The sequence below is a fragment of the Lithobates pipiens genome, unplaced genomic scaffold (assembly GCF_037356315.1).
Source record: "Lithobates pipiens isolate NorthernLeopardFrog02 unplaced genomic scaffold, aLitPip1_a1.2 Scaffold_27, whole genome shotgun sequence".
NCBI lineage: Eukaryota > Metazoa > Chordata > Amphibia > Anura > Ranidae > Lithobates > Lithobates pipiens.
In genome coordinates this window covers 71632762-71659264 of record NW_027507788.1, presented here as the reverse complement: position 1 = coordinate 71659264, position 26503 = coordinate 71632762, and the positions used below count along the sequence as shown (strand labels likewise).

At 45.8% G+C, this 26503-nt stretch overlaps 1 protein-coding gene across 4 annotated transcripts in view; it reads left to right on the top strand.

Annotated features, from left to right (window-relative positions):
• Window positions 1-26503, top strand: part of LOC143933920 (uncharacterized) — a 325420-nt gene that overhangs the window by 90624 nt on the left and 208293 nt on the right. For all 4 annotated transcript variants that reach the window (XM_077457074.1, XM_077457077.1, XM_077457076.1 and 1 more), the window contains exon 3: window positions 2078-2146. In XM_077457074.1, the coding sequence (XP_077313200.1) occupies window positions 2078-2146 (69 nt within the window). The remainder of the gene's footprint in view (window positions 1-2077; window positions 2147-26503) is intronic.

Below are 26503 nucleotides of genomic sequence, written 5' to 3'. Positions count from 1 at the left end.
CCATCGGGAAAGGAAAATTACAGTATGTATTAATACATTCCCATCACATGTTTATTTACAAAAATGTATTAGTCAGAATATGTGTAGTACATCTGTACTCTTCCATAGACTAAAATTGGGATTCAATATGCAGAATATGCAGAAAAAAATTGGACAGTTTTTTTTTAAAAACATAATGGTAGAAACCACCGCTACTAAAAATGATATTGTTTTCATCGTTTCTGCATTTTCCTGCAGTAAGAAAAAAATGTACAACACAGCTTTGGGTGGTAACAAATCTAGAATTTTTTTTTATTTCAGCAGGCTGGTCCAATAAGATGAGTTGCAAATAATGATGGCAGGGGTATGCAAGACTCCAAGATTCCAGAACCTAGTACCAAAGAAAGGCTATTGCAAGCAACCAAATGCTGGCTGCCATTTGTAAATGAAATATTTTTTTTATTATTGAAAAAGCCCATGGCATGCAAAACACACCCAAAAAACTTCCACCCGGTGCCAAAAAAAGTGCACACACATAAAGAGCGACACACTAAAAAGTGCAGACGGGTGTCTGATATCCTCCACTAGGAAGGACCTTACCCTGATCCCCCGGGGCATTAGGCTCCTGACAGGGACTGAGGTACCAGACTCATGGCCGTCCAGCCGAAGCCAGACGACCTCCTTTCCCCAGGAGGTCTGCCGAAACAGAGCCTCCCAGGTACTATGGGGCTCCCCCAAAGGGAGGCCCCCCAACAGAGGGCGGACCAAGCCAGAAGGCCTATGTCCACCCTCCCACAAGACTTTCAGGATAGGTCCGAGGACCGACACCATACTCATCAATCGTGCAGTGACTGTGACATGACACACAAACACAAATAAAATAAATAAAAAGTGAGGAAAGGGATAGTGAAGAGGAGAGTGAAAAGGTGGCCATTGTGCAATACAATGACCAGGCCCTCCGGCCAGGAATCAAAAATTCCTCTGGTCCTAGCCAAAAGGCCGGGCCCTAGAGGCAGGTGTGAAAAAGCGTGTTTATGGTGACGTGACCAAGGTGCCAGATATCAAAGTGCGTGGCACAGTGAGTATAAGGCACCCCTGGACTGCCACTCCAGGGGCACATCACCATGGGCTTTTCAACAGAAGCATCCCGACCCCCCAGCCCAGACCACGATTGCCCCCACCCCAGCCAGAAAGGCATGGAGATCTAGGAGCTTAGTGAGACCCTTTACTATCAGGTCACACCCTAGCTCCCATCACTCCTACCTAATTACATTCAGGAAGTACAGGCCATTCCCCCGGTGGGAGAAAGGGGAACAAACGTTCCCTCCCGAAAAACTGACTGGAGCTAAAGCTGGCACAATCCAAGCCAGAAGGCCAGGGTCCCCTCCCCTGGCGCCGACCAGTGGTTCTCCATCCTCATCAGAAGGCTTCCCTTTTGGCTACGAACCGCTCCAGGTCACCTTCACACCAGCAGGCTTTGCATAGCAACCACCACTCCTGCTCCACCTCGCCGTAGAACAGGGACGGAAGCAAGCGCCACCTCCTGGTAACTGATAAGAACAGATACTACACTTGATCTTAGCCAAAAGGCCGGGAAGCGCCATTTGTAAATTAATTTTGGAGGTGAGCCAAGGATAAATCCACAGACAAAGTTTAGGCTGAATGAAGGGACGTGACCAAAAATGTCTGAGCGTGATTATTGCTCGGTGAGAGTACGTGATGTGCAACTCTATGAAAACTTCTAGTTTGGGCATTTGGAGGCCATTTCTGACACACTCCTTCCGCCAAGTGGCCTGCATGCTAAAATTGTGGTGGGGTGGCACACTTTAAGGCAGGTGGGTAGGCCACTGTGGTATGACAGTCTAGTTGCAATGTGCAATATATGGACCATGGACCCTGCAAGGAAGGGTCATAAAAAATGGAGCAGAAAAAAGTGATCATGTGTTGCGATATATTGCTTGCTGCATGATAACAGTTTGTATTTGAATGTAAGATACTATATATCTAAAGCCCTATTTGCACAATATGCAACAAATTAGAAAGTAAACTGCATGCAGTCCAGTGTCCATTCTTAAATAATTGTAATTTCCTCCCTCAGCACTGCAATGACTGTGAGAAGTGTCCCTGTGAAGAGAGTGATAAGAATGATCATTGTAAAAACTGTGAGGTAAGTCTTTTATAATCTTTTGGGGCTGGGCTGTAATTAGATGCTATGCTTCTATTGTGTAATTTGGGTTTGTTAGTAAAAACATATGCTAGAATAGGCTGCTAAAGGCAGCATGTTGTCTATTTTATGCGCAGAGCTACTTTTCAATTGTACAGACCACCAAAATGAAAAAGATAGATAACTGCATGATTCTTAGCTATAGTTTTTAAAGTGTAACTAAAACGACTGTATTGTCAGAATGTTTATACTGAAATTAAGGATGATCTTCAAACATTGCCTGTTCGGCAAACAGTGAACAATTTGGGGTGTTCGCGGCAAATTCGAAAAACCGCGGAACACCCTGTACAAGTCTATGGGAGAAATCTAAAGTGCTAATTTTAAAGGCTAATATGCAAGTTATTGTCCTAAAAAGTGTTTGGGGACCTGGGTCCTGCCCCAGGGTCATGTATCAATGCAAAAAAAAGTTTTAAAAACTGCAGTTTTTTCGGGAGCAGTGATTTTAATAATGCTTAAAGTGAAACAATAAAAGTGTAATATTCCTTTAAATTTTGTACCTGGGGGTGTCTATAGTATGCCTGTAAAAGGTCACATGTTTCCCGTACTTGGAAATGTCCCTGCACAAAGTGTAATTTCTGCAGGAAAAAAATTTAATTTAAAATCACTTGCGGCTATAATGAATTATCGGCTATGAGAGTCATTGATAAAAATAAAAATAAAAAAAAGCATGGGGTTCCCCCAAATTCAATAACCAGGCCCTTCAGGTCTGGTATGGATATTAAGGGGATCCCCATGTCAAATAAAAAAAAATGACGTGGGCTTCCCCCTAAATATTCATACAAGACCCTTTATCCGAGCACGCAACCTAGCAGGCTGCAGGAAAAGAGTGGGGGACGAGAGAGTGCCCCCCCTCATGAACCGTACCAGGCCACATGTCCTCAACATTGGGAGGATGCTTTGGGGGTCTGTGACCCCTCAAAGCACCTTGTCCCCATGTTGATGAGGACAAGGGCCTCATCCCCACAACCCTGGCCGGTGGTTGCAGGGGTTTGTGGGCACTCTTGCTATCCAGCGATGGATGATCATCTCTCCGGGGTCCAGCGATGGCTGTTCTGATCCAGCGACAGGTGATCTCTCCCTCCAGTCCAGCACAGAGCAGTCCATCCATCCTCTATCTCCACTGGCAGAGACACTGCGGGGATCCCGGCAGCCTGACATTTCTTATATGAGGAGGGCGGGGCCCCCCACCACCTGACCCCACCCCTCCCTGACGCAGGAGGGAAAGCCTGGCTTCCCCAATGACGTGTGGGTGACCCCCCCCTCTGATGTAACGGAAACCTGTGTTACATCATAAGGAGTGCGGTCACCCACACGTCATTGGGGAAGCCAGGCTTTCCCACCTGTGTTACATCATAGGGGATGGGGTCATCCACACATCATTGGGGAAGCCAGGCTCAGGTGACGGGTGGTCCCGCCCTCCTCATATAAGAAATGTCAGGCTGCCGGGATCCCCGCAGTGTCTCCGCCAGTGGAGATAGAGGATGGATGGACTGCTCTGTGCTGGACTGGAGGGAGAGATCACCAGTGGAGACAGAGGATGGATGGACTGCGCTGCATTGGACTGGAGGGAGAGATCACCCGTCGCTGGATCAGATCAGCCATCGCTGGACCTAGGAGAGATGATCATCCGTCACTGGATAGCAAGAGTGGATTACCACCGGTGGAATCTTTTAAAAAAAATATATATTTTTAATAAAGGACTTTTTCAAAAGTGTGTATTTTTTAACATTCTTTTACACTTTCTTTGTGAAATGGTAGGGGTACTTTTGTACCCCCTTACCATTTCAAATGGGGGGAACGGGATCTGGGGGTCCCTTTGTTAAAGGGGGCTTCCAGATTCTGATAAGCCCCCCACCCACAGACCCCCACAACCACCGGCCAGGGTTGTGGGGATGAGGCCCTTGTCCTTATCAACATGGGGACAAGGTGCTTTGAGGGGTCACAGACCCCCAAAGCATCCTCCCAATGTTGAGGGCATGTGGCCTGGTACGGTTCAGGGGGGGCGCTCTCTCATCCCCCCTCTTTTCCTGCGGCCTGCCAGGTTGCATGCTCGGATAAAGGGTCTGGTATGGATATTTAGGGGGAACCCCACGTAATTTTTTTTCTTCAATTTGACTCGGGGTTCCCCTTAATATCCATACCAGACTTGAAGGGCCTGGTAATTGAATTTGGGGGAACTCCACGCTTTTTTTATCAATGACTTTCAATTACGTCTCTGTATTATGGGGAGCTGACAATTCATTATAGCCGCAAGTGATTTTAAATGACTTTTTTTCCAGCAGAAATGACACTTTGTGCAGGGACAGTTCTAAGCACAGGAAACATGCGCCCTTTTACGGGCATACTATACACACCCCCAGGTACGAAATTTAAAGGAATATTACACTTTTATTGTATCACTTTAAGCATTATTAAAATCAGTGCTCCCGAAAAAACTTCAGTTTTTAAAAATTTTTTGCATTGATACATGTCCCCTCCTGGGGCAGGACCCAGGTCCCCAAACACTTTTTAGGTCAATAACTTGCATATTAGCCTTTAAAATTAGCACTTTAGATTTTGAACGTTTGAGTCCCATAGACTTTAATAGGGTTCTAAAGTTCACATGAAGTTTAAGTCTGTTCGCCAGGTTCTGGTGCGAACCGAACCGGGGGGTGTTCGGCTCATCCTTAACTAAAATAATAAAACAGTATTGCAATTAAAATATGCAAATCTTTGATCTGGGAGATTTACAATTTTCTACCAATACCAACAAGAAATTCAATTTCATTTATCCTGAAGACAAGTGATACAAATGATATTGCTTAAAAATATATATTAACCACTTAAGGACCAGGCCTCTTTTTCAGACTTGGTGTTTTCATGTTTAAAACAGTTTTTTTTGCTAGAAAATTACTTAGAACTCCCAAACATTTTATATTGTTTTTTTTCTAACACCCTAGAGAATAAAATGGCGGTCATTGAAATACTTTTTTTTACACCGTATTTGCGCAGCGGTCTTACAAGCGCACTTTTTTTTTGAAAAAATGCACTTTTTTGAATAAAAAAATAAGACAACAGTAAAATTAGCCCAATTTTTTTTTATATTGTGAAAGATAATGGTATGCCAAGTAAATTGATACCCAACATGTCACGCTTCAAAATTGCGCCCGCTCGTGGAATGGCGTCAAACTTTTAGCCTCAAAAATCTCCAGGTTGCATTTTTAGAATTATTGCTCTCGCTCTACCGATCGCGGCGATACCTCACATGTGTTTGACCACCGTTTTCATATGCGGGCGCTACTCACGTATGCGCCCGCTTCTGTGCGCAAGCTCGTCGTGACGGGGTGTTTTTAAAAAAAAAATTTTTTTTTTCTTATTTATTTTAATTGATTTTATTTATTTTTACACTGTTTTTTAAAAAAAAAAATGGATCACTTTTATTCCTATTACAAGGAATGTAAACATCCCTTGTAATAGAAAAAAGCATGACAGGTCCTCTTAAATATGAGATCTGGGGTCAAAAAGTCCTCAGATCTCATATTTGGGCTAAAATGCAAAAAAAAAAAAAAAAAAGAAAAAAAAGAAAATCTGACATTTAAAAAAATATATACCTTTAAGAGGTATGGGCGGAAGTGATGTTTTGACGTCGCTTCCGCCCTCCTATGGTATAGAGACGAGTGGGGGCCATCTTAGCCTCACTTGTCTCTATGCCCAGCTAGGAAGAGGACCCGATCGCCTCCGCCCTTACTGACGGCTCCGGTAAGCGGCGGAAAGTGCGGGAGGGCGGCGGGAGGGGGGGTGGCACCTCTCCCGCCGCCGATAGCGGTGATCTCACGGCGAATCCGCTGCGGAGACCACCATTATCGTACAGCCGACCGCCGCCTGAAGAGATGGATATCTCGGTTGTGGCAGCAGCTGCTGCCGTTACCGAGATATCCCTCTTCAAAAAAAAGACGTACATCCCCGTGAGGCGGTCCACAAGTGGTTAACTAAAAATACAGTGCAAAATAATATCAGGTATAGTTTGTGATAAAACAAATAAATGGATATACAGTACTTCTACATACAGTAACAAAGATAAATGATGATTCAGATAATATTCACAGTTCTTATTCAATTTCTTATAACAAAATACCACATTTCAATACTTGAATGATATTTGTACATTTTAGATTTGGATAACTTGTGAATAGCTTCCCTGACTTCACAGACTTATGTAAACAATTATGTTTACCTTAAGTACGGTGTTATCTCTTCTCAAAACAAACAGATCTCCTAACTTACACTCTTATATTGTGCACAAATATCTTGATAATAAAACCATTGTACTGATATTGTCTTTAGTTTTATAAAGACAGACAAAACTGTGTGTGTCTTTTAATATTTGGAATATAATTATTTCATACTGCAGTTAAAAATAATACAACTCCAATTTGCTTTGTCATGTATTTAAATGGTCTTAGTAATGTATATGCAAAAACAATTCAATTATCAAAAAGGTATAATATGGAAAGGTTAATATTTTACCAGAGGGGCGTGGCCTGGCTCTGTTTTGTAATGGACGCTTGAACTCAAGCTGCCTACAACCACCAACACTCGAGCTAACATATGGAGAGCTCTCCCCAAAGCCCCTCGGCAACCAGATTGAGGTCTCCCAGGAGCCAAACTTTGCAATTAAGCTGCCAAATCCTGGAGATATTCTGGATGAGAACCAGAGAAGGCCTGTCCGACACACAGGCCTCAGCCCGCGAGCCCTGGTCCTCCAGTAAAAGCTCCTCCCGGACCCGCAGCCAAATCCCGCCCACATCCGATATGCTCTCAACATCTGCCCTGAGCATGGCGAATCTCCGAGCGGTAGCGACAGACATCAAAACAACACTGTCGGCAACAACAGTGGATGCCATAGCCGACTTGCGCAGACATAGAAGCCATCGCATTGAGAGTGGAGGAGGTGGAGGAGACGCAAGCCATGATGCTGCGATCTGCAGAATACAGCAAGTCACGGAATCACATGTGATCCATCTAAGGGAAATTAATAGGCACATGAAGGACCTGGACAATCGGGGGAGACGCCGCAACCTACGGGTAAGAGGCCTGCCTGAAGCCATAGATGCAAACCAACTCCCTCGAGCAAATACAGTGCTGTTTAATGACCTGCTGGAAAGAGCCCCCGATACACAAATTGTGATGGAACGCATGCATAGGGCTTTGCGCCCAAGAGGTAGAGACACAGATCCCCGGCGGGATGTGATCTGTTGCCTCACAGACTTTATCCTCAAAGAAGAGATTCTGAGGAAGGCCAGTGGATGAATCTGCTTCACATACCAAGGGGCAGAAATAAAAACCTTTCAGGACCTCTCCAATATAACCCTGCAGAGGAGAAGGGAGCTGAGACCCCTGCTGGACGTGCTGAAGGCAAAAGTGATAGTTTAGAGATGGACGTTCCCCTTTTGCCTGTCAGCTTCCACAGATGGTCACACAGCAAACCTCAGGGTCCCTGAGGACCTTAAACACTTCTGTACCACACTCAACATCCCGATGGTCGAGCTACCAGACTGGTACAGCGACTTTTGCCTTCCACCGTTACGTAGAACAACCTCCATGGATGATGTTATTGAAGCTGGCAACTTCAGCATAAGCCACCGCTGATGCTCTCACCCACCCTCTTCTCCGCACCAGGCCGCAGGACTCCTGAGGAATGGAAGCCCCATGGCCTCACCCGACTACCGCGCCACTCAGAGGTCACCGGCTGATGGACGACCAGACTCCCCACCGTTACAAGAAGTACGAGACCCCCTGCAAACTCGACCTGCAGACTTTTTCTGTGCTTCACCTTCATCCAGAATTAGAGATAACCTCACATTTCTTGACCATTATTACCCCGTCCTATCCAACCCGGCATCTTCATGGACTGCACACTTACCACAGCCACACTCTCACCCAGAAAAGTCAGTTGAAACACCCTAATATATTTTTTGTGACCCGCAGTAGCTCAACTATACTTGGCAGGGAGTGATCACTACTGATCTGCCCCATGAGATACTATTAGCTGTAATCCCATGGACACAGACTACCAGAATGGACAAAGAAGACATGCTGGAACAGTCTTAGGAGTCGAATACAGACATATAGGTATCTCTAGTAGAAATAGACGAAAAGTATGCATCATCAATGAGAATGTGTGGAATATGTCACCTGTTATTGCCCGGGGGTAACACTTAACTCTTGATAACTGGTTATTATAGGGATCTTTGATTACTGATATACGGGCGCAACCTAAACTAAGGTGCACAGCTCCCAAGACAAACCACAGTGCCTCCCACGGACTGATCTGTTTGACCTGCTTTAAGTAATTACTGTAAATAGATCCAAGTTAATGTTTGTATAGCTTCTATACTTTGTATTTGCCTAATCTGAAAGGTTTATAACATTAGTATAGCTGCTACTCCCCTTCTAGGGAGCTTTATACCCAAGGATCCACACTACATGTGAATACCATGCAATCTGACACCATAGATGCTCTACACTTGGTAGGAATACACAGAGAGATGATCTCCAGGTTATGTTCATATGTTAAACCTTTTTAGGATGATAAACAGCGAGTACTCTAGGTACTCAAGCAGAGTAAAGTAATACAAGTATACAAGTACGTAAACAGTAACTGGGGTGACACTTAAACCCAATTTAGGCCACAGTTCAAGCTATGGCCATGTCACAGAGACAATAGATTGATGTATCCCCTAACTCCTAGCGGGCAACATCAGCACTAGATTAGAACACCACACTTGGCACCCCTTGAGGGGGCTGGCTCTACTCTCACCCTCTACAAATCCCACTAGCAAGCACCGAACTAAGCTAACCAAGCCTCACTGTAACCCGACACCATAGTACACCGAGAACCGAAGCCAAACACTCCCACACACAGTGGACATAGTGACAGTCCACTGACCCCTCCTGGAACAACATACTTCAGGTGGGACCAGTGTTCCACAGCCGCATACAACTGATATATAAACTTCTCTTCTACTCCTGAGGAGCTCACGCCCTTCACTGCCCCCTACTCCCCACCAGTCACCCTACTACCCATTTCTCCTTCTCCCTCTTCCCACTTTACCTCCTACCCAACTGCCTCTTTCTGCCCCCCCTCCACACCACACCATCGGCAAAGCCCTTCCTGCCTCCTTCCCCAAATTCACCAGGTGGTGAACACTAAACACCGCTCCCATCATGCAGAGACAAACAGCCCACCCTCAAATTGGTCTCCCTTAATGCAAAAGGCCTCAACATGACAGAAAAACGCACACAGATCTTGTCCCAAATGCACAGCCTGAAGGCGGATTTAGTTTTCCTGCAGGAGACCCACTTTTGCTCACGAGCTATCCCTAAATTATCCAACCACCTTTACCCAAAAAGCTTTCACGCTACTTCCCCAACCTCAAAATCCAAAGGGGTCTCAATCCTCTTTTCAAAAAACACACCTATTCAGGTGACACACATGATACTAGATGAACAAGGCAGATACATTTTTTGAAAGGTACCTGGAAAGACAAACCGATCACCCTAGCCAATATATACAGCCCCAATACATCGCAGGTATCATTTTTCCGAGACATCTCACAACGCCTCTTGTCTTTTCAAAAGGGTATGCTCATAGTAGTAATTGACACATCCACTGGCACCTCTCACATACCCTACAGGGAATTGTGTCAAATCACATTGAGCCTCCAAAACCTCCTGCTGCATGATACGTGGCACACCTTATATCCTAAAGAGAAGGACTATACCTTCTTCTCAAATCCACACAAACGATACTCTTGACTAGACTATATATTCTTGTTACAGTGCGACCTCTCCTACCTGATGAAAGCTACAATAGAATCAATGACACTATCCGATCACCACCCGATATCCATCACACTTCCCCTACCTGAAAAAGTAACCCACACCCAAATCTGGAAACTATATCCAGCTTTCTTGACAGACATATCTCGAAACACAGAAATCAGACAATGCCTGAAGAACTATTTTAAAGAAAACGACACGACTGACACAAATAGCCTGACACAATGGGCAGCGCATAAATGCGTAATTAGGGGAGAACTTATTTCCCTTGCGGCTAGAATTAAAAAGGAAAAATGCCAGAAACTATCAGACTTATTCACAAAACTTAAGTCCTTAGAAGCGCTGCACAAACACACCCTATCGCAACAAACCCACCAAGACCTAATTGAGACCCGCTCAAAAATACAAGAGGAGCTGAACAAAACTACAAAGAAAAAGTACATGCTTTCCCAAAACCTCTTTTATGAGTTTGGTAACAAAAGTGGCCACCTTCAAACCAAAAAAGCCAAAAAAACAATGAATGAATGAATGAATGAATGAAATACTTATATAGCGCACAATGCGAACTGAATCGCCTCTAGGCAATACACAAACTCATCTCCCCCACAGGGTCGATACGCATGACAAATTCAGATATAGCAGAGGAATTTGAGAAATACTATGCCTCGCTTTACAACAACATCAACCAATCCAATTCTTCGCCCCTGTCCCACATGACCAAAACAAACAAAATCAAACAATTCCTGGAGCAACACTGCAAGAGGAAACTATCCCAAGAAACGACCGACAGCCTAGAAGGCCCAATTACCCAACAGGAATGGGTGACAGCACTGAAATAGTTAAAATTGGGCAAGAGCCCATGCCCAGACGGGCTGTCGGCCGCTTACTACAAAACTTTCGCTGAACACCTTGAAGTCCCATTCCAGAAGGCCTTCAACTCTATTACATCATTCAACCCATTCCCCCGAGAAATGCTTGAGGCCCACATAGTAGTAGTTCCCAAAGAAAAATACTCGTCAACAGAATCCTGCCACTCCTCCCATCAATCATTCCCCATGACCAAGTGGGATTTGTCCCTGGATGAGGAGCCGGGGACAATACCATCAAGGCCATAAATCTACATCACCATATCCCATCGTCTAATCAAAAAGGCTTCTTTCTGTCCCTGGACGTGGAGAAGGCATTCAACAGGGTAGCATGTGATTACATGGAAGCAGTACTCCAATCCATGGGCATAGCCCCCCCCCACTTGCTCAGCCTCATCTTATCCCTGCACACTAATCCCTCAGCAAGAGTGAGAGTGAATAATGCCCTGTCGAGTGCCTTCTCCATCCACAAAGGCACAAGACAAGGCTGTCCCCTATCCCCGATTCTATTTATCTTGACCCCAGAACCCCTCCTATATAGTTTCATACACAACCCTGACATCCAAGGTGTAAAAGCTAAATATAAAGAGTTCAAGCTCTCTGCTTTTGCGGACGATATATTATTATCCCTTACAAACCCACACACCACACTGCTAGTCCTACTAAGAGAATTCCAAAACTTCAATCAGATACCCAATCTGAAAATGAATCTGTCAAAATACTTTGCTCTCAGCGTTTCCTTACCTCCGTCGCTTGTGGCACAATGTAAAGAAAACTTTCCATTCCAATGGAAAGCAGATGCTATCACATATCTGGGCATCCAATTAACATCTAAACTACAAGACCTATACATAAAAAACTACATACCAATACTGAACAAACTGAAGACAGATCTAACGAATTGGAAAAGGACCACCTTCTTGTGGTTTGGCAGAGCGGCAATTCTAAAAATGAACAGTTTTCTCCCAGGGACCAGATTCAAGCACTTCATTTTTATGATCAGGGAAAGATACAGTCCACCTCCCGACTTGCCACACTGATGGATAAACCCACCATCCCAGCATGGACATACCTACAGATCACTCACTTTCTGAAGTCACTGGACAAAAAAAGCCCCTGCTCCAGAGCACTGACGCCCATTGAAAGATTATGTATACAAAACGAGCCTCAGACTCACCTCATATCCACAACCCACTCTCTCCTCTTCGCGAATCATCAACCAAACGACCTTATGCATTGCAAAGCCTGGGAAAAAGACCTATCCTCTTCCCTAACACCAGAAGAGTGGGAAAACATACACTTCAACATACACAAAGGCTCGGTGAATGTAACAATGCAGGAGAATGGCTTTAAAATACAAGCACGCTGGTACCGCACTCCATCCATACTTCACAAATTCAAACCCACCATTCCGGACACGTACTGGAGATGTCAAGAAGATTAGCACATTGTTAAATATATGGTGGTCTTGCCCACGCATCCAAAACTTCTGAAGTCCTCCGCATCACCTCACATGTCACAACTTTGGACTTTGATCCTGACCCAATACCTTCTCCACATACCCATTTACCTCATAACATTTACCACAAATCTCTTGCGATGCACATGATAAATGCCGCAAAACAATGCATCCCAATCTACTGGAAGTCGCAAACCACACCATCACTCAAAAGAATGGTTTGGAAGAATCAAACACATAGCTGACATGGAAGAACTCATATACCGCACACGAGACACCCCTCATAAATAAGGATCTAAATGGGCCTGCTGGATACATTGCCAGACAACAAGGGAATTCTCTAATCTCATCAAGACACTACAATAGACACGATTATAAAAAGCAACTAATAAAGACTGGTCCCTCTGCCAACTAGCGGACCACCCTGCCCATCAACCGCATGCCAGAGCCTACAGAATATCTCATCACAAACACCACCACTCCCCTGGGGAGGGAGGCAGGAACAAAGCAGCAACCCCATTCTTAACGGCTGGTACCCACCCACCCTACCCCATACCACCCTGCTTTCCCACTGGGACAGCCAATTACCCCCAACATCGATCTACTTGGCCCAACTAGAGCTCCCTCCAGATTTGTTGACTTCATTTCCCCACCTAGTGGAACCCTTTACACTGCAAAGCAGAAGAGGACTAAGTCACCTGGCATATCTCATTCAGACAACTCATAGGCTGCAGAAAGCAACGATCCAGAAAGCCTGGAAACAGAATGCAGGTAGAGAAGTGCAAAACGTCTATATGTAATCACCCATAGACACCAAGGTCCGATCATGAACATCCTGGCTCCCCCCTGCTTCAAGGCATGTAGCAATTTTTATTACACTCATGTACCCACAAAAATCCTGCACACTGCAAGATGCCCCTGACCAGGTCGGATTCAAACTAACCACTACATACTGGGAACTCTGCTAAGTATTGCTTGTTAAGATGTTGATGACCCTTTTTCCGTTCCCTAACTGTTATTTAGGGATGAGATTCAAGTTCGAGTCAAACTCATGTTCGACTCAAACATTGCCTGTTCACCTGTTCAGCGAACAGTGAACAATTTGGGCTGTTCGCAGCAAATTTGAAAAGCCGGAACACCCGGTACAAGTCTATGGGAGAAATCTAAAATGCTATCAATGCAAAAAAAAAAGTTTTAAAAACAGCCTGTGGTAATCCATTCTTGCTATCCAGGGATGGATGATCATCTCTCCGGGGGCCAGCGATGGCTGATCTGATCCAGCGACGGGGGATCTCACAGTCCAGTGCTGTCCATACATGCATCCGTCTTCTGTCTCCACTGCGGAGACACTGCGGGGATCATAGCGCTGACGTTACTTATATTAGGAGGGCTGGCCAGCCATCACCTGACCCCACCCCCTCAGACGCTGATGAGGGAAGCCATGGGGTTCCCCAGTGATGTATGGGTGACCCCGCCCCCCCTGATGTAACGCACCTACTTTTGTACCCCCTTACCATTTCAAACGGGGGGGCCGGGATCTGGGGGTCCCCTTGTTAAAGGGGGCTTTCAGATTCTGATAAGCCCCCCGCCTGCAGACCCCCACAACCACCGGCCAGGGTTGTGGGGATGAGGCTCTTGTCCCCATCAACATGGGGACATGGTGCTTTGAGGGGTCACAGACCCCCAAAGCATCCTCCCAATGTTGAGGGCATGTGGCCTGGTATGGTTCAGGAGGGGGTGCTCTCTCGTCCCCCCCTCTTTTCCTGCGGCCTGCCAGGTTGTGTGCTCGGATAAAGGGTCTGGTGTGGATTTTTAGGGGGACCCCCACGTCAATTTTTTTTTCATTTGACACGGGGTTCCCCTTAATATACACCTGAAGGGCCTGGTAATTGAATTTAGGGGAACCCCCACGCTTTTTTTTTTTTATCAATGAATGAATGAATTGTCGGCTAATACAGAGAACAATGGAAAGTGATTTTAAAATACTTTTTTCCTTGCGAAATGACACTTTGTGCAGGGACAGTTCTAAGCATGGGAAACATGCGCCCCTTCACAGGCATACTATAGACACCCCCCAAGTACGAAATTTAAAGGAATATTACACTTTTTTTGTTTCACTTTAATCATTATTAAAATCACTGCTCCTGAAAAAACGGCCGTTTTTAAAACTTTTTTTTGCATTGATCCATGTCCCCTGGGGCAGAACCCAGGTCCCCAAATACTTTTTAGGACAGTAACTTGCATATTAACCTTTAAAATTAGCACTTTAGATTGTGAACGTTCGAGGCCCATAGACTTTAATAGGGTTCTAAAGTTCACACGAAGTTTAGGTCTGTTCGCAGGTTCATCCTTACTGTTATTATATATACAATGTTAACGATCAGTTCATGTAGAGGTTACCTGTACAAACAGTAATATTCTATGTAATGCTGTCCATTATCTCTTTCAATAAAGAAATATATTTGGAGAAAAATACTTTACCAGAACTTTAAGAAGTCTGTTAGTTTGAGAAGATCATTGTGAGGCATCTGATGAATTTCCCAAAGGGACCTCTTTCAATCTCCCTACATTTCTCCATCTTTTAGTGAGGTAGACAACTCCCTGGAGATCTTTCCTTTAGCCTCTAGAGAGATGGAACCATCCAGCCATCCTCCTCTCTCCCATCAGACCTCAGATCCCTCTATGCTATGAGTAACATCTTTTTATTCCACCCCAAAAGTGGGTGTGTGTCTAATACTATGTAATTGATGATGTCATATGACGATGGAGTTTCCACATTGCCAAGACAACCATATATGTGCAGCCATATTAGATTCTTACTATTTTCCCCTTAAGGGGGCAATGTTGTATCAGAAATTACTTCTAATGTTATTTTGATGACCTTCTGACCTTGGCTTAGCAAAACACCTATAATTGTCTAATGGTTGACAATCAAGTGTCGATACCCCCAGACACTCTGGCAACTCTTAAAATCTATGTGTATGAGAAAATGTACCCCATACAAGACCGGGCCAACGCTGGTAAAAGAACTGGAAGAAGAAGAGGAGCCCGGCAGAAGAACCGAAGAGCGGGAGAAGTCAGAAGAAGACCCCCGGACGGCGGCAAAGAAGGAGAAAGCAGGGCTCCTCCTCTAGTGAAAGAGTGGTAAAAGAGCAGAAGAAAGCGGAGGAGCCCGGTGAGAAGACCCCCCTGAAGCTGCCTAATAAACTACTTTAAAAACCTGTGTTGTGTTTTTTTATTGACACTTTTTCCCTCAGGTGAATGGGTAGGGGTACGATGTACCTCATACTCATTTCACATAGGGTGGGTGGGGCCGGGATCTGGGGGCCCCCTTATTAAAGGGGGCTCCCAGATTCTGATAAGCCCCCCACCCACAGACCCCAACCAATGGCCAGGGTTGTCGAGAACAGGCCCTTGTCCTCATCAACATGGGGACAAGATTCTTTGCGGAGGGGGGCCCCACCTCCCCCATGTTGAGGGCATGCAGCCTAGTATGGTTCAGGAGGGGGGGGTGCTCGTCCCCACCCCCTTTCCTGACCGCCTGGGCTGCATGCTCGGATAAGGGTCTGATATGGACTTTGGGGGGACCCCACACCGTTTTTTCGGCATAGGGGTTCCCCTTAAAATCCATACCAGGCGATGACGGCGCTAGCAAGGTGTCAATCTCGCCAATGGAGGTGGCGACATTGACTTCCTTCGCTAGTCCCGTCTACCTGGAGTCACGTTCAAAATGAACAGACTTACTCCAGTAAGGCGATCTAAAAGGCGTCTATAGGGGCCAGGTGACGCTGAGCTAAGGGGGTCTCTCTGATGTAATGTAGGGCTCTAAGGGGGGGCGTGATAACGGAACTCTGAGCCAATGGGGAGGGGTCTCTGAGGGGGGCAGCTGACTGCTAATCTAATAGTTTGTAACCAACCATTAGATCACCAGTCACCACCTCCCTTAAAGAGCCCCCATTAGATCAGCATCTCCTTATATTAGCACCCTCCCTTACAGCCCTCCATTACATCATAGTCATCTTATATCAGCATCCCTCTTAGAGATATCCCATTATATCAGAGTCACCTTATATCAAACCCCCTCCTTAAAGCGGGAGTCCGTCGTTTTTTTTTTTTTTTTAAAAGCCAGCAGCTACAAATACTGCAGCTGCTGACTTTTAAAATAATGACACTTACCCGCCCAGCGCGCCCACGATGTCGGCACCCAAAGCCGATCTCTCGATCATCTCTCGGGTGCTGCCACCACCATCTTGGGTATGGGAATCAGGAAGTGGAGCCTTGCGGGCTTCATTTCCCGGTTCCATACTGCGCATGCGCGAGTCGTGCTGCGCAATAAGGATGGTCCCCGGTGTCTCTGGGATCCGTGTGTTTCCCAGCAGGCAGCGGGGGACCTTCGGAAAGGGGCGTAGATTCTGCGGAAAGGGGCGTACCTTCTGCAGAATCTACACCGGAAGTGGGTGCAGATACCTGTACTGTACAGGTACCTGCACCCCCCTCCCCCCTGAAAGGTGCCAATTGTGGCGCCGGAGGGGGGGAGGGTTCCAATGAGCGGAAGCTCCACTTTAGGGTGGACTTCTGCTTTAACCACTTGCTTACTGGGCACTTAAACACCCTTCCTGCCCAGACCAATTTTCAGCGTTCGGTGCTCTCACACTTTGAATGACAATTACTCAGTCATGCAACACTATACCCAAATTAATTTTGTCCTTTTTTTCCCACAAATAGAGCTTTCTTTTGGTGGTATTTGGTCACCTCTGGGGTTTTTATTTTTTGCGCTATGAATAAAAAAAGACTAAAAATTTTGAAAATAAAACGCACATTTCTTTGTTTCTGTGACAGAATTATGCAAATTATTAATTTTTCTTCATAAATTTTGGCCACAATTTATACTGCTACATATCTTTGGTAAAAATAACCCAAATTAGTGGATATTATTTGGTCTTTGTGAAAGTTAGAGAGTCTACAAGGCGGCACAGTGGTGTAGTGGTTAGCACTCTCACATAGCAGTAAGAAGGGTCGCTGGTTCGTATCCCAACCATGACACTACCTGCCTGGAGTTTGCATGTTCTCCCTGTGCCTGCGTGGGTTTCCTCCGGGTACTCCGGTTTCCTCCCACAATCCAAAGACATGCAGGTAGGTAAATTGGCTTCTCTTCAAAATTGGCCCTAGGATATGAATGGGGACCTTGGATTGTGGGCTCCTTGAGGGTAGGGACCAACATGAGTGTGCAATGTACAGGGATGGGGACAATTGTAGACACTCACTCAGGTTGAACTGGATGGACTGGTGTCTTTATTCAACCTAACAAACTATGAAACTACAAGCTGTGGTGCGAATCATACAAAATTGATCACGTCTGATGTACTGGTGGCCTATCTCACTTCTTGCGACCCAAACAAGTCAGAAAAGTACAAATACCCCCCAAATGACCCCTTTTTGGAAAGTAGACATTCCAAGGTATTTAGTAAGAGGCATGGTGAGCTTTTTGATGTTGTCATTTTTTCCCACAATTCTTTGCAAAATTAAGATTTTTTTTTTTTTTTAAATTTTTTCCTCAAAATTGTCATTGTAATAGGCTATTTCTCTCACATGGCATGTGTATACCACAAATGACACCCCCAAAAAAATTCTGCTACTCCTCCTGAGTATTACAATACCACATGTGTGGGACTTTTTCACAGCCTGGCCAGAGAGACCCAACATGCAGGGAGCGCCATCACGTGTTCTAGGAGCATAAATTACACATCTAACTTGTTGACTACCTATTAGGCCGCGTACACACGCGCGGACTGTTGGCCCAACCTTGTCCGCTGAACAGTGTTTGGGCGGACAGTCCGCTCGTGTGTGGGCTTTCAGCGGACAGTTTCAGCGGACAGTTGGACGGACAAGGTTTTACGGAAATTCCGAAAAACTGTCCGCTGAAACCTTGTTTCAACGAACAGTCCGCCCGTGTGTAGGCTTGTTCGTCAAACTAAGTTCCGCGCATGCTCAGAAAGGATTTTCAAGCCGAAAGTTATAATGCAGTGTATAGGACGTCGTATTTTGCGTCCCGTCGTACGTGCCGTTCACGTCATCGCGCACGGTTTCAGCAAACTGTTCGTTCGTCGTGTGTGGCCATGTCCGTCCATGCTAAGTTTGAGCGGACTGTTCGCTCAAACTGTTGGACGGACAAAGTTGGGCCAACAGTCCGCGCGTGTGTACGCGGCCTTACACTTTTGAAGGCCCTGGAGCACCAGGACAATGACACATGACACTAATGACAGATGGCACTGATACGTGGCACTGATGACACTTATACGTGGCACTGATGGCACGTGGCACTGATGACAGATGGCACTAATATGTGGCACTGATGACAGATGGCACTTATACGTGGCACTAATGGCAGATGGCACTAATACGTTGCACTAATACGTGGCACCAATGACAGGTGGCACTAATACGTGGCACTAATACGTGGCACCGATGACAGATGGCACTAATACGTGGCACCGATGATGCGGGACACTGATGACAGATGGCACTGATAAGTGGCATTGATGACACGTGACACTGACAACAGATGGCCCGTGACACTGACAGGTGGCACTGATGACAAATGGCACTGATACGTGGTACTGATGACAGATGGCACTAATATGTGACACAGATGGCAGATGGCACTACGTGGGCCTGATGACAGATGGCACTTGGGACAAATGTCACTGACAACAGGTGGCACTGGGGACAGATAGCACTAACAGGTGGCACTGGGGAGGATGGCACTGGGCAAGGATGGCACTGGGACGAGGATGGCACTGGATGAGGATGGCACTTTTTTTACTTTATTTTATTTATTTTTTTACTTACGGCCGCTGCAGCCGTTGATCTCTCCCTTCTCACACGCTGTCTGTGTGAGGAGGGAGAGCGGCGCTGAGAGATGAGATCATCTCTCATTGGACCCGCCGATTGCGCTGTAAACGGCCGCTGTGATTGGCCGTTTACAGCGATCTGTGACTGGCTGTGTCCGAGGGAGGGCCTCCCGGCAGTTAGCGTCCACTCTGTAGCCGTCTTTCAGCTATAGGGCGGGCGCGAAGTGGTTACAGAACCCCGTTATATCAGAGTCCTTTTAGCACCCCCCCCGCTTAGAGACTCAACAATTAGATCAGAGTCCCCTTATATCAGCGATCCCCCTTAGAGACCAATAAAAGTGAAAAACTCAAAATGATATGTGGAACCAATGGAAAATTGTTATCAAATACGTACCGTAATTTTCCTTTCCTGGCCCATTCTCACGTCAGCACACACCAGGTTAACAACTCCTCCAGAGCCCCCCATGACCTCCTATTCCAAGCTGAATAAAAGACAGCCCCTTCTCAACTAAGATGTTTGATAACCTAACCTGCAGCAGGCCCCTAGGAAGGGAGTTCTGTGCTGAGGTGAGGATGGGCCAGGAAAGTAAAATTACAGTATTTGACAGTTAATTTAGTAGACTAAAACATTTTGGAAATGTTTTTGGTCATACAGTATATAACATCAAATACAGCCAATGCATTTCAGGGGAAAAGGACTCCCCCTTCCTCAGGATTAATGTGCAAAAGAACAAAAAAGTGAAAAATACTAAAAATATTTTGTAAAAACATTATAATGATGCATGTAAATGAAACCCATCTATAAAATATCCATTAATTATTTATTAAAATAAATGTTATTGGAAGGGATCTGGATCTCATCGTTGGGAAAGGGGAGGTGGGAGGGGTCATTCCTCTTACAAAGGTCTTGCTTCTGTGGCTTTCGTGTATATTTATAGTCCCATTTAGTACATTTTGGGGTTAATTATATATGTTTTAAATGATTTTAATGTATATTCACGGTTGTGAGTAGTACTCAGTGTAGAGTTAAACTGTTTAACCACTTCCCGACCGGCGCATGATGATGTACGTCGGCAGAATAGCACAGGCAGGCAAATTGGCGTACAGGTACGTCCATTTGTATTTGCCGCCCTGCGATCACGTGCATGCCGGTCGGGACCCCCGTGAGTCCGGTCGCAGGTCCTGCGGACCCGATCACAGCGGGGATACCCACGATCGTCTCACGGGGAGGCTGAACGGGTCCATGCCGATGTAAACAGCATCTCCCCGTTCTGCCTAGCAACAAGTGACACTGATCTCTGCTCCATGTGATTGGAGCAGAGATCAGTGTTCACTAACACACAGCGCAGCCCCCCATAGTTAGTAACACGCCCCTAGGACACACTTAACCCCTACACTGACACCCCCTGGTTAACTCCTTCACTGCCAGTGTCATTTACACAGGAACCAGTGCATTTGTATAGCACTGATTGCTGTAAAAAATGACAATGGTGCCAAAAATGTGTAAAAAATGTCTGATGTGTCTGCCATAATGTCGCAGTCACAATAAAAATGGCTGATCACCGCCATTACTAGTAAAATAAAATAAAAATATTAATAAAAATGCCATAAAACTATCCTCTATTTTGTAAATGCTATAAATTTTGGGCAAACCAATTAATAATCGCTTATTGCAATTTTTTTTACCAAAAATATATAGAAGAATATGTATCGGCCTAAACTGAGAAAAAATGTTTTTAGATATTTTTGGGGGATATTTATTATAGCAAAAAGTAAAAAAAATGTGTTTTTTTCAAAATTGTCGCTCTATTTCTGTTTATAGCGCAAAAAATAAAAACCGCAGGGGTGATCAAATACCACCAAAAGAAAGCTCTATTTGTGGGAAAAAAAGGACGTCAATTTTGTTAGGGAGCTATGTCGCACGACCACGCAATTATCAGTTAAAGCGACGCTGTGCCGAATCACAAAAAGTGGTCTGGTCTTAAACCAGCAATATGGTCCAGTCTGAAAGTGGTTATAAACAGCACTTGATATCAACATTTGATAACTATACCTGTCTATAGTGAATAAAGTGGATCCCTAATAGGGATGAGCCGAACACCCCCCGGTTCGGTTCCCACCAGAACCTGTGAACGGACCGGAAATTCGTGCAAACTTTAGTACCCATTTAAAGTCTATGGGACTTGAACCTTCTAAATCAAAAGTGCTCATTTTAAAGGCTAATATGCAAGTTATTGTCCTAAAAGGGGTTTGCGGACCCAGATCCTGCTCCAGGGTACATGTATCAATGCAAAAAACTGTCGTTTTTTTTTCGGGAGCAATGATTTTAATGATGCCCCCCCCCCCAGTCCATTACCAGGTCCTTTGTCTTGTATGGATATTAAGGGGAACCCCACACCCAAATTAAAAAAAGGAAAGGCGTGGGGCCCCCAGGCCCTTTATACTCTGGACAGCAGTATTCAGGCGGTGCAAACAATACATGGGCTGTAGGTTTGTTGTTAAGTAGAATCTTTTTGTAATTTTGAACTGGTACATTTTTAAAATGTAGCTCCAGTCAAAAAATCTATTTTTAAGCTTTTTGGAAAACAGAGGGAAGGGTTATCACCCCTGTAACATTTTTTTTGCTGTCTGTGCATCTCTTCAGAAGATTTCACCTCCCTTTCTGTCTCAATGACAAATGTTTTTTGAAAATAGTTTTTTTTAATTAAACAAGGATTGGTGATAAAGCATCAGTGGAGAGGAGACACGTTTTTCCCATATCAACTATTACAGGAGAGAATTTCCCTTCCTAAGGGTAGATTTCATCTCACTTCCTGTTGTCTCCTTCCGTTTGTAAGTAAGAGACGTTTGTAAGTTGGATGTTTGAAAGTAGGGGCCTGCCTTATATGCTCTGCAGAAATTTAAGCCTAAGTTGTTGGTGTTACCACAACACTGTAAGCCCTCACAGTTACTCTTGGTAGGCGCATGAATGGGCCCTGCTGTGAAATATTAGATCAAGAATTGTAATTATATGTCCCTGTTGAACAGGGGCAGAAAAATTGGGCCTTAGGCACTGGTGCTGTTGCCACAACACTGCAACTAATTACAGATATTGTAGTTGAGTGCAGTAACGAACCCTCCTGCAAAATATTGCATCAAAAATTTTAATTACACGCCCCTGTTAAACAGGGGCTGAAAAATTGGGCCTTAGCCACTGTGGCGGCACCCAGAACCAAAAATGTTCTTACAAGCTCCTCATTGAGGAAGAGGATAGACACTCAGCATAACAGGATAGTCACTCAGCATCAGCATAGGCAATCTTGACGGGACCTTACATTTCAAAAAAAATTATTCGGTTACATCAACATCAGGTGCTTGGTAGTTGGTGGTGATCCAAGACTGACTCATTTTTATGAAGATCAGTCGATCAACCGAGTTGGTTGACAGGCGCACCCTGTGATCGGTTACAAAGCCTCCAGCAGCACTGAATGTGCATTCCGAAAGAACGCTGGATGCAGGACAGGCCAGTAGCTCAATTGCATACTGTGCAAGCTCTGGCCAGTAATCCATCCTCAAGACCCAGTAACCCAGAGGATTTTTGGTGGGAAAGGTGTCCAAGTCTGATCTTGCCCCTAGGTATTCCTGCACCATGTAAATCAGACGCTGGTGATGTTGCTGGAACCGATCATACCTTGGGACTAAAAAAAATTGTCTGAACGCATCAGTCAGACGGCCACTTTCTTCACCACTCCTTCTGTGACTGACCGAAGACTCAGCAACACGTTGTCCAGGACCAGGAATTTGTAACCTCCCAGTCTCTAGGAACGCGTTGCACAGACCTTTCTGCAAGGCCTCCCGAAGATGTTTCATCCCCTGCTCCCTTTGTAACGGCAAGATAAGGTCTGCAACCTTACCCTTGTAACGTGGATCAAGGAGGGTTGCCAGACAGTAATGATCCCTCTCCTTGATCTGACGAATACGAGTATCCTTCCGCAGGCTTTGCAGGATCAGGGAGACCATGCAGCTTAGGTTAGCTAAGGCATCTGTCCGGAGTCCCCTGGGTCACTAAGGATGACATTATCAGCAGCCACATCCTCGGGTTTCTTGGGACTGTAAATGATCCCTAAAAGACTGCTGCTGATGCGGAGTGCCAGGCTCCACCTCCATGTTGACACATCCTTGTGGCCTCCTCAAATGGTGATAGGGCAGTGCATGCATCCCTGATCATGGCCCACTTGCGTGGAGAAAAAAAACAAACTTACCTGACCCTGTCCTGGTGCCATAGTCACACAGGTACTCATTGATGGCCCTCTGCTGCATGTGCAGCCGCTGCAGTAAGGCTCACGTTGAGTTCCACCTGGTGGGCATGTCACAGATTAGGCGGTTCTTGGGCAGGTTAAATTCCTTTTGGAGGTCAGCCAGCCTAGCACTGGCATTATATGACTGGTGGAAATGCACACTCTTTCCTGGCCTGCCTCAGGATATCCTGTAAGCCCAGGTACCTGCCTGAGAACCACTGCAGCACCAAGTTAAAGAGGTGAGCCAAACAGGGCACGTGGGTCAGTTGTCCCTGTCAGTGGGCGGAGAAGAGGTCGGTGCCATTGTCGCAAACCACCATTCCCGGCTTAATCTGGCATGGGGTCAAGCACCTCTCAGCCGGGCCCCTGCAGAGCTGACAGAATATCTGCCCCAGTGTGGCTCCTTTCCCCCTCCCAGCACACCTGCAAAGCACCGCATTGCATCTTTTTGCCTACGTACTCTTGAACACCTACGGAGCACCGCTAATTCAGAGGACAAAGCACAGGAAGAGGCCATGGAGGAAGATGAGGAGGAGGATAGAGGATACAGGTATGTCAGAATCAAAGGTAGTAACATTTTGGAGGCATGGTGGCGGAAAAACCTCCAACACTACTGTACATTGTCCTGCATCCTTCCCAGCTGCCAGCAGAGTCACCCAATGCACCGTAAAAGATATGTACCGTCCCTGCCCATCCCTTCTGGACCATGAATCAGCGGTAATATGCACCTTACCACCGACTGCCCTGTCCAGCAAGGCCAAGATATTGCCTTCCAAATGCCAGTAAAGAGCCGGAATCGCCTTCCGTGTGAAAAAGTGGCTTTTGGGAACCTGCCACTGAGAAATCGCACATTCCACAAACTCACGGAAGGGGGCAGAGTTTACCAACTGAAAAGGCAGCAGTTGAAGTGCTAGCAATTTAGCCAAGCTAGCATGTGGATGGCTGGGAGTGAACTTCTTTTGGCGGTGCAGCAGCTGGGGTAGGGACATTTCCCTGGTACAATCGAACGTCTGTGCACCGATAGCAGTTTGCCCGCAAGTACTTGGCTGTGACACACCTAATTCTACACATTCATTCCTCTCAGTGCAGGTTTCACAGAGGTCTGAAGGTATAGTGGGGTTGGAGATCCCAGCTGATGAGAAGGAGAGGGCCGCTTTGTTCTTTGGTGTGGGTCTTTTAGGTACGCTTGCCAACGAACTGCATGTCAGGTCAACATATGTTTGGTCAAGCATGTGGTGCCCAAGCGGCTGATGTTTTGACCACGTGAGATACACTTGAGACATATGTTGCAAATAGTAGTGGTGCGATCTGATGCACTCATCTCAAAAAAGGCCCACACCAAAGAACTTTTGGAATAACGCGCAGAGGCAGCGCCCTGCACATGTGGAGCTCTACGGTGTGATGCAGTCGGTGTGCTTCCCATAAGCTGGCCCCTGTAGGGCAGCCTGCCTCATTGGAGATGTGCCTCCTCCTCTCTCCTATCAGTCACCCACGTGGAGTCAGTGACCTAATCATCCCCTCCCTCCTCATCACTGGAGCAAATCTGGTAGTATGCTGCAGCTGGGGGAACATGACCATATTGCTGTCCTTCTTGGGCATCCCCTCTCTCTGGGCTCATGTTACTGCCTTCCTCTAGCTGGGTATCATCATCAGAGCCTTCAAAACGCTGGGCATCCTCCTGGAGCATGTACCCAACACTGTGGTCAAACAGTTCAGGGGACTCCTCAAGAGGACATAGTGGAGCTAGGGAAGGAGTGACTGATGCCATTGAGCCGAGGGAAGAGGCAGCTGCTTTGCCAGACAAAATACCATGAGCTTGGGTGAGAGAGGATGAGGAGGATGAAGAGGGATGGGTCATCCACTCTACCAAGTCTTTGGCATGTTGCGGCTCAACACAGTCAGATGCCGAAAAAAAGGACAAGCGTGGCGCATGGCCACGTGCTGATGAGATTGCACTGTGTCCACGACCAATACTGTTGCCTCTAGACAGAGCCTGCTTGCCCTCTTTTATTGGCTCGTGACTGTCTGCCTCTCCTTGTTGGCCTTCCAGACATACTAATGACCTGCAGGGAGATGTAACTGCACAAAGCTGGGATGTATATACTTTTTATACTGTGCAGAGTACACAGTACACCAACTGTAATTACTGTAGCTGCCTGTGGTATAGGATCAGAAGAACACCAGCAATTGGGGTTAGAGATGGCCTTGCGGTTCGCCCGGCAGTCGGTTCACGGTGAACTTTGCTCGTTCGCGATTCGCCAAACTTCTGGCGCTGTTCACGTGAATATATGCATTTACATTGTGAAGAAATTTGACCCATGACACATCCATCATAGGGCAAAAGTACTGCCAATTGAGACATTTCAGCACATGGACATATCCCCTACCTTATAAATAGACCTCATCTGGTGGCCATTTTACATTCTGTCTTTTGTCAGTGTAGGGAAAGGATGCTGTGTGGAGAAGGGACAGTCAGTCTAATCATTAGCTATTACTATTAGGTCTACAAAAGTCCTTTTAAGGACTGGTATAGGTGTACAGTATATAGGGTTGTAATAAACGTATAATATACTTTCTTTCAAAATATAGAAAGTATATTATGGTGCACTGCTGTGCTGCTGAATGCTTACCGATTCTGCAGCTGTCTTTTATCAGTGTAGGGAGGGACAGTTTGGTGTTTGGAGCAAGGACAGTCTGCAATTCACTAGCTACTAGGTCCACAAGGGTCCTTTTAAGGACTGGTATAGGTGTGCAGTATATAGGGGTGTAATACACGTATAAAATACTTTCAAATATAGAAAGCATAGTATAGTGCATTTCCACTGTGCAGCATTATGACTGCTGAGCAGTTCTGCAGCGATACTATAAAGAGTGACAAACGCAATTAGAAAAAAAGTATTATAACTGGTGTGATTGACCAGTGGCCCCCCAAAACGACAGATTGAAGCGGGGTGTTATATACCTTCTTCCACATATGCTGCACTTCTCTAGAGACTTTTATCACAGGGTCATTTAAAAAATGAGAG